Consider the following 13492-nt stretch of genomic DNA (forward strand, 5'->3'; position numbering starts at 1 on the left):
AAATGCTGACGAAGCCGCATTGCCTGGACGACGAAACCTACGTCGAAGCGGACTTTCGTCAGCTGCCGGGCCTGTTGTTCTTCTCCGCAGAGGACAAATTCAGCGTTCCGGAGGAGATTCGCAGCCAGAAACTATCCAAGTTTGCCAAAAAGCACATGGTGTGGCAAGCGATCTGCTCTAGCGGAAAGCGGAGCGCCCCCTTCGTGATGACCGGCACGGTATACGGGCAGGTTTACCTTAAGGAGTGCCTACAGAAGCGCTTACTACCACTATTGAAGCAGCACGAGGCCCCGACCATCTTCTGGCCGGATCTCGCTTCGTGCCACTATTCAAATGACGTGTTGGAGTGGTACGAAGCCAACGGGGTCATCTTCGTGCCAAAGGAAATGAACCCGCCCAACGCGCCGGAGCTTCGCCCAATAGAGAAATATTGGGCGATTATGAAGCAGGCCCTCCGGAAGAACCCAAAAGTTGTCAAATCGGAGGCGGACTTCAAGAGAAAATGGATTTCTGTTAAAAAAAAACTACAACCTGACGTTGTACAGAACCTTATGGACGGGGTAAAGAGGAAGGTACGAGCATACGGGCTTGGGCTCGAAGTATGAATAAAAAGAAAATGCCAAAAGTTGTTTAATAGTTTTTATTTTACTGTCTAAAATTTTCAAAAGGATCGGTCTACTGGGCGAATTTCTATAGCGTTTTTTCCGTGATGCAATTTGATGTGACACACCCTTTATTTGTATTACACATTGCCATTATTCACATTCTCTTAACACGTTGAGCCCTGTGTTGATCCCTAGAGACTAACGTTGTGCCTTTCCGTTAGAAAAACTTTGAGTTACAAAATGAGGAAATATTGAAAAAAAATTATTTGTTTTCGAATGTTTTACGATATGTGCCTACTTTCTAGTCGAATTTCCATCTATTTTATTTTTAAATAAATAACTTTGAGAGCGAGGAGCTGATGTTGTGCAAATGCTCTCGATGCAGGCCGAATATGGGAAGCACAGCAGGAACGATTCAAGACTCAATATGTTAGTATGCCGATTTTTTTCCGAAACTTAAATTGCGGTGAGAACTGAAGTCGATTCCGAAAAATACGTCAGGAAAATGATTTCACGTTGCGTTTCTTTAATATAATAATATGGGTCCTAACGAAGTGATAATGAATCAGGAGATCATGTATCCGGGAGAGCGACATATCCGGCAAAATGTAATTTTCGTACGTATGCCCTTGCGACATCTTTTTGTCAACAGATTCAACGGTGTCATCATCAACGTGGAGATAGATTTCGATGTTACTGTTTGAAGTTTGTCTTCGAATTGGATCCACAATCCGTTACAAATTTCTTATAATATAGTTGATTTAAAATTGGAAGACAAGCCAGTATTGAAGTTTTCCCGAGGAAAATTGCAATGAATTCGGTTAGAGAACAAATCAGAAACTTGCATCTTGTTTAAATGAGCAACACATAGATCAGAAGGCAGCTCTCACATCTGAAACTGTGCAGATTATTCATGTACAGGACCATCGAACTTTCCAAGGAGACTAGCACAGTTGTTCTCAAAAAAAAAAAAAAACGGATTTTAAAGGGAGTGTGCGGACTGCAGCGGTGGTTAATGCGACAAAGAAACGTTTCCGGCGAAATACAGATGGTTCGGCAAGAAAAATGACGCGTGAAATAAACATGAAATATAATACTATGCATAAAATAATTGAAAAAGAGTTTGTGTCTAGATGTTGAAAAAAACTGAAGATTCCGGGGGTTATCTGGCAAAAATTTTACTAATTGAAGAATTTACGTTAGATTTACAACCAGATGGCGCAGCGAGTAAAATGATGATGTTTTGTTTTTTTTTGTTCGTCTATTGACGAATTTACGCAAAGCTAGATCAGTTCATGCGACACCTACATTAGAGCTCAGAACCACAGATGTTTGTTTGTTCCAAGCTCCGTAGTTTTGTATATTTACGATGGTTTCAACACGTGATCTGACCAAAGTCATAGATAGTTTTCGAAAATTTTATGTTTGACAATGAATACAGGTTATGAGCCTTTTTTGGGCAGTAATCAAACACCAAGGCCAAATATTCGAACAGAACTAATTCCACTGTAGGGAATCTTAGTACCTATTTGCTGTGTGACCTCTTACTAAGCGAACGATCATGAATTCAAAACTCTGTGGTAACAAGAAACACCGCACTATTTGTGCTATAAATAATACAACAATTGGTAACCTCATTTCAACTGCATTTTTCATATTTGTTTCGATGCGATATAATATGTACACGATAAAATCCAGTTCTGTTACAGCTGAAATATTCATGAGTCTAGATAAAATCCACCCATCCACCGTATTCTCCAGATTTGGCCCCGTGCAACTTTTTTTGTTTCCAAACTTGTAAAAGTCACTCGCCGGGCAGAAATTTGAGTCTCTGAGAACTCTGCTTCAGTTAGCATAACACGCAAGCATACGAACCAAAACGTCTTGATCGCTTTCGGTGCCGCAAGTTTATTTCCTTCTTTGCCTTTCATTCGCTACATATCGGGAGTTACCGGCTTGTTAAAGTGTTGATCGACCAAACGTCTCATTGGTTTATTTGACCGGCATTGAATCACAATGTAGCATGTAGCATCACAATGAAGCAATGTCACATTGTGTTGCCGGTTTTATTATTGATCATTTGTTGTTGCAAGCGTTGAGTATCAACAGTATTATTTCGCCAGGTTTTAGCAGTTCATAATTGATTACATTTTTCTGATCACACACAGCGCATCGCTTGCCACAAATAGCGATTACTTAGAATTGAATAAATTTCAACGTTTGGCATTCTCGAAATAAATCCATTTTCTATCGCCAGTCACAATTCGATGGAAAGTATGTTTTCATTTGTACCTGGCGAACGGAAATTCAGAGGTGGTTTATCACTTTTTCTGCCCTTTTACTCATTTCATGGGGAAACCATTTTCCTATCTGCTGGTCTTTTCCCATGATCGATTGATGTATGAAGACGACTTTTGGAGCCACCTTTGAATGACGTCTTTATACGGAGATCTCCAACACGCACTGCACTTTGAATATAGGACTACGTTTAACAGGCAGGTATAGGGTACAAAATGAGAATCTTGAAATTGAACATGTAACGAAATTATGAAAGATTTCGAACGCTTGATCATAAATTGATAGATTGCGGATGATGTTTGCAAAAATCGATTGGATTTTTTTTTATTTTCTATGCATCCATCACAATACAGAAAATTGTAATTTTAGTGAAACACTTTATTAATTAATTGAAAAAAATAAGGATTATCTAAAGGAAAATCTCAAGTTCCAATCTGTGTTCTTCGAATGCCAATGTGCCAAAGAAAATGAGCTCCAAGAAAGCAACAAGGCATAAGTTCAGTATTTCAAAAACGTCTGTACTTGAGGGGGATCTCGGTCTAGCCGAAAAAATCGAATTTTCTAATTTTTCCTTTTTAGAAAGCTTATGCCTTCAGAATTGTTGTCTCAAAAGAATTCCTCGATATTTGATTTCGTTGGAAAATATAAAAAAAGTATGAGGTCATCTCAAGAGATATAGTATCACTATACTATTTGATATCTAATTTTTTTGAATTTTTATGAGCTTCTAAACAGCGATTTTTCATGAAAAATAACACATTTTCAACAATTTTTTACACTCAAAAAATGGAAAATACATCTTCAAATATACCTTAAACAATAACCTAAATACCCGAACATTTCACTTTTTTATTAACATCCGAAAAAAAAATCACGAAAATTCATTGTTTTTCGTGGGGTCCCCCCGTTAAAATCATCCTATCTAAAGCCGGGTTCAGACGGTGCGAGCAAGCATACGAGTCGGTCTAGTCAGTTACTGCAGTGCAGCTACTCACACCGTGTGAACACATCATGCCAGTTATTGTCATGTGTGATCCGGCGTGCGAGCTACTTCAAAGTTTTTTGAATTTACTCGCACTCGCATGCTTCAAAACGTCAAAAACAGAATTTAGCGTTCGAATCAGGGATGCCAAATGTAAAGAAATGTCTCTATTTTTAAGATATTTGAAAATATGCGAAGATATTTATAGACTTGAAAATTATTGGAAAAACAAATAAAACCCTCATAGTTTCTTAACGAAATCATTGTTATTCTGTTTTGCACGCTGGCGGGGCACGCTTTCTTTTTGAGATAGTTTTCTGGAGAATGTCTAATATAGAATCATTATCAGGCACAATTTTCATTCAAAATTCACTCACAACTTGCGAAAAAAAGTAAGGTTCTAAGAAACAGAATACATATTCGATTTAAAAAAGTACATTTTCATTCATTATTTTAATTTTTGACGCGTGTGAATAAAATTTTAAAAAGTCTTCTAGACTATCATTTAAAGCATCACATACTTCCGGAATTATCTTAGCTATGGATGCTTTCGAGATTCTAAAAAATATCGACAACAATCTGAACAATATTCCAGAAGAAAGGCATATCAATGTCATTTATATTATCACTCTTGCAGGTACAGCATCCTTCATGAGTGTATCTTGGCGTTGTATTTGTGGAGCAATTAAATTCAACAGTTTTTCCACTTGTTCAGGTGTTATTCTCAACACTGCTCTGTAATCTCTATAAAATTGTGTAATGATACATTCAACTGAAAACCTAAGATGAAAACTACCAATAAAGAAGTCGATTTCGGACCAATCATTTGACAAATTCGGACCTGATTGCTGTTTCTGACTATTTGATGGACATTTGAAAAATCGCCTGGCATCCCAGGTAAACCCGTGCCGTAGTATCTAGTTTCTCGCCAGCAGCTCACACTATGTGAACGGACAAGGCGAGTCAACCAATTGTCAAGCGAGTCCACCGGGTCAGTAGCTGCTCATTGTCAAGTCAGCTACTAGCAACGTATAAATGGGCCTTAAGGGAAAAGAGAATAAGAATCAGCGCAACAAATAATGCTATTGGCGATCTAACGCAAAACGATCGGGGAGACATCTGGATTTTGTTTTTGAACTATGAAAATGATGCTAATGTTACCTAAAACTCAAAAACAAATCATGTATATTTTACTTCCGGGTAGTAAAATATACATGATTTGTTTTTGAGTTTTCATGTATATTTTCCTCTTTCCGTAGTGAAAACTGTATAAATATTGACAATTGTTGAATTGAAGAAGGAAATTCGAGAGCACAATCAAAAACAAGTTGAAAAATACATGATTCAACAAACTGCGTAGATAATATTGATAGTTACTGTAATTTTGGACAAACATAATCATTCTTCAAATTAGTTTGTTGCATTTCTGTAATTATTAACTTGCATTAAATCAATTGGACTCTTGGTATAATTTTCTCCCCTAAACATAGTAGTTTTTAATAAGTATTTTGTTTGTCTACGATAACTTGTTGATAATATTGGAGGCATGCTTAAAAAAAAAATTTCCGCAATGAACGTTCGGAAACGGAACGATCGGCAAGAAGTCTGGCAAACGCACGAAGTTCGTTGCACGTAATCCTTGATTCCCAAACATATCAGTGAAGGACAAAGTTTATATTAATAAACAAAAAAGTTACGACCCAAGCTGCAGTTCGGAAGTGATGCTATGTTTCATTTCTGAGATGCTGATGATGATGATGATGATGATGCTACACTCAACACGATCAGTGTTGATTTACTTTCAAAAGATCCCCCCATTTGTGTGAAAATCTGATTCACTAAAACGATAACTTAACAAACCGAAGCGAACAGAGTGAACAGAAGCGCTCTATCTCTTTCCGATTAAAAACCTGGAAAATTGCTACATATCGTCTGGAGATTTCTGCAAACAAGCTCCTTTCAGGAAGTAAACTTTTCTCTCCGGTACCTTCCCCCATCGCCTCTACCACCCCACCTCTCCACCCCAAATGCAACAATATAGAAAATTCTTCCCACGTTCCGTCACTCAGTTCCAACGGGTCCTGAGTTGCTGAGGTCGGGCAGAACCAAACTAATGTACATACACATCCTCCCCACCCTTCCTTTTCCCCCCGTTTATTACCCACCACGTTGCACACAGTGCCACTTGGGTTCCTCTTTTTCGTAGTCCTGCGCTTTTTCCCAGCTACAAATTGCTCATCCCTGCCCACTTAAGTGCATCGTTGTACGAAAATTGTCGTAAACAACTCACTTGTCAGTCTCGCTCGGTTGCTTCCTGCTCTTCTCCGCCGCCACCGATCCTCGCAGCAAGATATTCTGAGAGCTTTCTGTCCCAAATGGGAAGCTGTGTGCTTTTGTAATGCGACAGCAGCTAACAGTAGCTGCATTCAGCACCACCGGGTTGGAGAAACCTGGAAGCTGTGCGTAAAGTGGCTCCTCCACTATTGGTTTGGGGAGGAAGGAAAAAAAATTGAAGGTAATTTATGACACAGTGCTTTCTTCGGAACATCACCATCACACAGCAGCTGAGGCCGAACGCTGACAACACAAAACGAGCAAACAAAACCGACAACAACAAAAAAAAAACTAAGATGCAACACCATTTATGAAACGCTCATGTAATCTCATGGTCCAGCAGCAGCAGCAGCAGAATGCATGGGTTACGTGTTGAGTTGGGAAGGCTGGCTGTCCAATGCGTGACCGGACGGCAGAGAACGGAGACAGAGGCGGTGTGGTCTGCCATCTTCCCATCAATTTGGACCATAACCATGGTCCACATCTTGAGAAGCAGCAGCAAGACCCGGTGAGGCAACTTATTGACGTGCAGGGATTTCTTCCCCGATACACAGTCGGATGCAGCGGTTCCGAGAGATAGGGAAGGACTGTGCGCAAAAAGGCAAACGAGGAGCGATATTCTCGTACCGTACCACCCGCATGTGTGTGTGTATCAAATGTACGCAAACAGCAAGAGGGAAACCGAAACTGTCGTCCGATGTGCATAACATTTGCCTGCCAGATGAGAAAACGGATCGGATATTGGTGGGGATGAGAACGTGATGGGAAACGGTGCCGGTATGTTGTGCTTGTTACATGAAAGCCTTTGTGAATATGTACTTATGCATGCATAAATATCGTTTCTGTCGGTTCTTTTGCCTGGGGAGCTATCCTAAGAAAAGGTGCAGCTGTGGGTGTAGGATGGGTGGGTGGGTGTATGTGCGGACATGAAATCCATTCATGGAGATAAAGATCGTTCATTTATACAATTAGATGTATTTTATGTAAATTGTACCTTGCGGGGAAACTGGGAGGCTGGGACGAGAGAACGGATGGCATTCGATTTGGAGTAAAATTATGGAAACAGACAAAAAGGAACAATCGGTTCGATGCAGAACTGTCGAAGGTATTCGAGCAATAAAAGGAAAAAAATGGCAAATATCATTGAGGTTCAACAATTTAACACACAGAGTCTCCATTGACATCGTTCTAATGAACCCCACCACCACCCTGCTTCCTTGGGACTCTCCAAAAGGGATAAGTTTGATCCCAATCTCCGCATGCCACAGCCCCAGTTATTTCCAAGTGTCAGCTTGGTGTTTATCTTTCCTATTGATTAAATAATTGTAAATTTTGTGGCCTGGGCAGAATCGATTGTCGTCGTTCCACAACGCTCCATCGCACCACTCCGGTGAAGATCAATCGGGAGGTTGACGTATGAGGCTTTCTTGAGTACCCAAACGCAGATCTTTGTCAGGTTGGGGTGCGGGGTGCGGTGGTAGGGTACGCACACTCATGGTGGACTATTCTGGAAATGTGGTACACGTACGGAACACAAATATTCGATCGGGCAAGGCAAATACGGTAAAGCTCTCAAAGTGCGAAAGAGAAAAGAAACCACGTATAGGAGGAAGATACAAATGATGATGATGGTGATGATGCTGATAGGAAATGGCACGGCTTTGGGCCGGGATGTGGGAATGTTCGAACACTAGGAATGACTGGTTGAAGCAGCGCTTGGCTCTCGTGTCTATTGCTGATGCAGTCTGTTGCCTCAATTGGCAGATCGAAGTGAAGCGGAAAATTCAAGCGGTCGTGCGGAACGACGGGGCGGGAAAAGGGCTTGTCGTTGCAATTTTGTGCGCAAGCAAAGGCACCAAATCTACACTTTACATTAAAATGGTACACGTACGTATGTAAATTCGGTACATGTGTCCCTGTCCTTGTCCCACGTCTTCAGCCGACCGGACCCAACTCGTCGACATTTTCGTTTCGAGGGTGTTTTCCCGCAAAAGTGAGAAAATATCCGCAGGACTTTTGTGTGCTGTTTATTTATTTTCTGTCGACAGAGAACACATCCCGGGGAAGAATAAAACTCCAACTTCAACGAGCAACTGCGAGAGATCGGAAGGAATAGATAAAGCTGGGTGGCGGTAAAAAAGTTCGATTGGACCAAGGGACCATGTTCGGAGGAAGGGAAAATTACGAAAGCATAAACTTCGGATAGCCCATTACATCTGTCCCGGATTAATATTATTCTAAATTGGGGAAATGTGTTGTGGAAAGTGGAAATCTATGTGGGTTATGTTTGTTCAGTTTCCATATGTAGGACATTAAAACATTCTGTTGGTTGGAGGTTGATGACGTCTACCCAGGGTGATTCGTGTGTGATAAAAAGCAATTTATAAATCAGATGAATCTTTCATCAGGCAAACAATGGAACTCACCTATATTTCCACTCGGAATGTATACGTTGCCCGATGGGGTGCGCACTAAGCACGACGGTTCGAAATCGACGCCTAGCTCTGTAGGGTTACCGGTGACACGACCATTCATTCGATTCATTGTTGGATTACGTGGTGGTACATCTGGTGGAGCTGAAGGCGGAACTCCGTCCAGGAGGCAGCCTGTGGAGGAAAAATAGAGATTTGTACATCAATTATAGATACGAACAATAGAAGATGGGAGGTTAAAAGATAGGTTTGACGCGCACACACATACATACGCACAAAACACAGATTTTTGCTATGAATGAGAACATTAATACACATAAAATTAGATTAGACAGAAGCGGATTTCAAGGCTTGCATGTAAGTTTATTTAACCACAATTCAGGCTTATCGTCACCATATTCGTCTTCAGTCCATTAAGATTGATAGAGTAACTTTTTTGAAAGTAGAAGAACATGATTTATTAAGAACTTTATCGAGACGTCTCATTCGTAGTTTTCAGTGATTCAGTTCAATTTCAGTTCAAAAATATGCGTGCAGGCAGCAACTAAAGAAAGTGTTCCAAGGGAAATGACATGATACATCGAAGATTTTTTTGTGAAAAATCAGAAAGTATTCCATTTTTTTTAATTTGGAATTTAAAAAAAACGTTTTTGAACAAGCGTAGGAAAATTCCTAGGGAAAATTTTAAGCATACATTAAGGAATGCTTGCAACTGAGATGGCTGTCAATGATTTTTCAACATATAGGTTTAATAGCGTTTTGCTCTAATTTGGAAACCAGTTACTACATATAAATTCGCCAAATTGCCCGGAAATACGATTCAATGAAACTTTTTGGATATTAATGAAAGCTGCTTTCTGAATATCCAAGTAGTTTTCAGTATCTTTTAGCAAACATTATGTCTCCATAACTCTTCAAAAACATTTCTCTAACGCAACGGAAACCGGGAATCCGAAGAGAATCGGTTGTGTGATGATGACGGTGGCGACAGCAACCGAGGTGGAACAAATTTTCACCTTCAGCTTTTCATTAAAGAACACAGCTCACACCGCAGCAAAATACCTTCTCCACAACCGACTTGAAATGCACTGCACTTTGACGGCGCTTCTATTGCATGAAAACTGAAGGATCGATCGAAAAAATTACCAATTAGTCATTCACGATTTATCAACTAGTGACTGGCAGCAGAAATGGCTTTTTCAACGCCTACAGCTTAGATTTGTTTTTCGAATTTGCCTTTTTTAGGTTAGGGGTTAATGAACTGAGAATGTTTAAAGTCTCTATAGTTCAAAACATCATCATCGTTATAACCAATATGTACGAGCTCTGAAATCCACACAAACCGGTAAAAATTGATAAACATCAATTCGCTTTTTGTTACTTCAGATATTATTTTAGAGTACCTTAACATTTTTAATTCTTTACGGGCGGAAATTTTGTTCCTTGAAAGAGATGCTTTTATCTTTCCACGCTAATGATCGTTTGGAAAATATATTAAATGTCACATAGTTGAATAAAGTACTCAGTTTGATTTCTTGCTGTGGTGGCTGAGAGTCAACAAACGACCGCAAAGGGTTAACATAGTTTTTAGTAATACCATACCAATAGATTGTTTCGGTGACCCTCAAAAGGACCGATGGGTTTGCGTGGTTTTATGGCACCTGCTGAAGATGGTTTTCATTCATGATTCATTCTTGTTCTCGCGAGAGCAATACACAAACTTGCCATATGTCGCAAACTGTTTCGTGTCAACGTGCCCATTGTGCTGAGTATTCATCGCGTACGCTATCGCGGCGGTCGTTTCGCATTGGACAGACGTTCGGTCACAGGCGCTAATATTTTTTTCCACCAACACCATTCTTCCATATTTCATAACGATATCAATCTACATTAGGCAACGCACAAAAATAACCACAATGTGTGCGTGTGCTATAAAGATACATAAGCACTGAGATATGGCGATATGAAAATCGACACAAATCTTCTACTGAATAAAGTTGCATCGCTGTTTGGAATATTTTCCACTTTTCCTTTGTATCGTGCAAAACCTCAAAATTACGAAATAATGAGTAATAAATAATGAGTAATATTATACAAATCGAGTCAATAAGAATTTGACTAGTCAGCTCTATTTTACTATTATAAATACCGAGCAAGTCTATAGCATCGACTTGTTTGATTTGCTTGTTGCATATCTTCAGAGAATTATTTTGTTTTGGTTTGCGTCCCTGATGTTTTCCTTTGATGAACGTTCCAGAAACGCTTGAATCATGCAATTTACAATACATGTCATTCGAGATTGATTATGATTAAATGATTATCTCAATTAACAAAATACGAAATTTTGCTCGGTGTTATCGTGATAGTGATTGTATTGACTTCTCAATTCTATTTATATAATAAGGCCCAATGTCGCATATTTATACGAACAATGTGGAAAACGAGCGGATCATGAAATCACAATATTCCAACTCTCCACATTATTCTCAGAACGCTGCATTTCCATTTCGAACGAGCGAATTACGTCCGCCTGATTTACTGTAGTATATAACTGTTATACCCCGCTGATGTATTTGTTGTTTGTCATTGACGGCACGGGTAAGCATTCAATGGGCAGAACAAATGTTTCTGGAATATGAGAACGCTTTCAATTTCTGTTAATATAAACCGATTACGTATTAAGGAACCATATGGTATGGCATATCAAACAAATCTTAGATAGTTTCCGATTCAATTAATATTAAAATAATGAAAATTCGTTCGCTGTGAAAATAGTTATTAACGTTAACATTATTTCATAAAAACGTGACATGTTTTTTTGATTTTGGCACCCTTACTGAAAGACGTAGTCATACGTCAAAAGTACTGGAGACAAATGGCCACATTGTCTATTAGAACCTCATGAGAAGTTTTGAAGAAACAAATTATCCAGCGAAAAAAAAAGAAAATTTATTCGGAACAAACACTATTAATTGAATACATTGAAGAGGGTTATTATTATGGCTGGCGGAACCTATGTTGGGCTGTACTACAAAACTATCCCAGGTTTCAAGATCCAATAAGGTGAAGCAAAGAACGGATGTCTCTTCATTCTCTAGCTGTATTCAGGAATTCTCTTCATGTCTTAAATGCTGTCAAAAAGGGTCCCACGAAGCGATAAATTGAATTTCGGAAATAGGAAAAAGTCACACGGACCATCTCTGGAGAGTACAGTGCTTGTTCAGTCACATTCGTGCCATTTTCGGTCAAAAATTCGTCCCAAATGATCGTTAGATGAGCTGCTGCATTATCGTGGTGCAAAATCCACGTGTTATCCTTCCACAAATCTGGCCGATTGCGAAGAATTTTCACTCTCAAAAGTCTCATAACACCAAGACTTTTTCTTGGCCGTTTGGGCTTTTTGAAAAAATTCCGAATGGATATCATCATATCAAAAATCGTCGAGCAAAAAAAAGTTAACTTATTCTTAATGTCGTAAAATGAACGCGCTTTAAACTTTAAAAAAAAAAAAAAAATCTGAAACGTTCAGCGATAAGACTTAAAATTAAATTCCCGGTATATATTTGACAGGATGTGTATCATACGTTTACAAAAACGAGAGTACGAGTACGAGTACCAATCATCCGATTAGCAAAATCTCGGGTTCTGATAATAGAAAAATTAAGAAAGAATGACAGAGAAGAAGAAGAAGAATAAGAAAAAAAAAGAAAAAGAAGAAGAATAGAAGGAATAAAAGAAATAATAAAAAGAAAGAATGAAAGACAAACCTGAGGAAATAGAAATGACAGAACGAATATGACTAAAAATATCGATATCGACTGTTATTCAAATAATATCGAGAGATTGATATCTGTTATATATGATATATATTGTCAACTTGCTGACACGGCGAACTTCGTCCCGCCTAAAATTGATATTTGATATGAATATAGAATGGAATCATATTTCTTACTAAGCACAATCTTGCTTTCAAACCCAGAACTACTCATTAAATAATCTTTCTATTGGCCGTTTTACAATTTTATCTTCCTATCAATTTTATAATACAAGTATACATGGCTTGTATTATGGCGATCCATTTTTATTTATGTAGATAGAGAGAGGGTATAGGAGTGCGTTATTTCGCCTAAAAACCCATTCTACTTTCGAATGAAAATCTGTTTCGTTAGCGCAAACATCGAATGGACTAACAACGCTCATCATGATGTAATTGTAGAACATATGGGAATTCAATTTTCTGAATTTCCTACCTTCCTTCAGATTTTCCCGAAAATCCGAATTTTTTCTCCGCTGTTTTGGTCTGCGGGAAAAGACGAATACAACAAAATAAAGACGGCTCATATTGAACGGTCTGAACTGTTTGTCATCGAAAACTCTATCCTGGTCTTGTTCTCAAAAATTAGGAGAAATTGATAAGCTATAGCCAATATTGTTCGTTATATACAGTTTAAAGTCAATAAGAACACGATTATCAAACTCCAAGGAGTCACTCGATATAATGTACACATTACCAAAGGAATTTTTTTGACGTAGGACTACGTCTTTCATTTCTATACCGGGGTGTAAAATCAAAGTTTCGAAAACTAAAGCGTTACGCCGGAGACCGAGATTTTGAACATTAATAGCTACTAAACAACTGAACGAAATAGTATGATAAACACTTCATTCGAAAGATAAAATGTCTACGCGTTATATACTTGTTACTTTTTGATCCAAAAACTTGTTTCAATAGTCTTAAAATTGCTTTCAAAACAGGCTATTGAAATCACCAATTGGTATATAAGTGAGCGCCGCTCGGAAATCCACTTAGTTATAATTGAACTGTGATTGGAGCATGTTGT

The 13492-nt window shown here is 38.7% G+C and overlaps 1 protein-coding gene across 6 annotated transcripts in view; it reads right to left on the bottom strand.

Annotated features, from left to right (window-relative positions):
- LOC129771634 (teneurin-m) overlaps window positions 1-13492 on the bottom strand; it is a 332131-nt gene that overhangs the window by 177904 nt on the left and 140735 nt on the right. For all 6 annotated transcript variants that reach the window (XM_055775492.1, XM_055775491.1, XM_055775493.1 and 3 more), the window contains one exon: window positions 8646-8825. In XM_055775492.1, the coding sequence (XP_055631467.1) occupies window positions 8646-8763 (118 nt within the window). In that variant the 5' untranslated portion in view covers window positions 8764-8825. The remainder of the gene's footprint in view (window positions 1-8645; window positions 8826-13492) is intronic.

This window comes from Toxorhynchites rutilus, chromosome 2, assembly GCF_029784135.1.
Source record: "Toxorhynchites rutilus septentrionalis strain SRP chromosome 2, ASM2978413v1, whole genome shotgun sequence".
Classification (NCBI taxonomy): domain Eukaryota; kingdom Metazoa; phylum Arthropoda; class Insecta; order Diptera; family Culicidae; genus Toxorhynchites; species Toxorhynchites rutilus.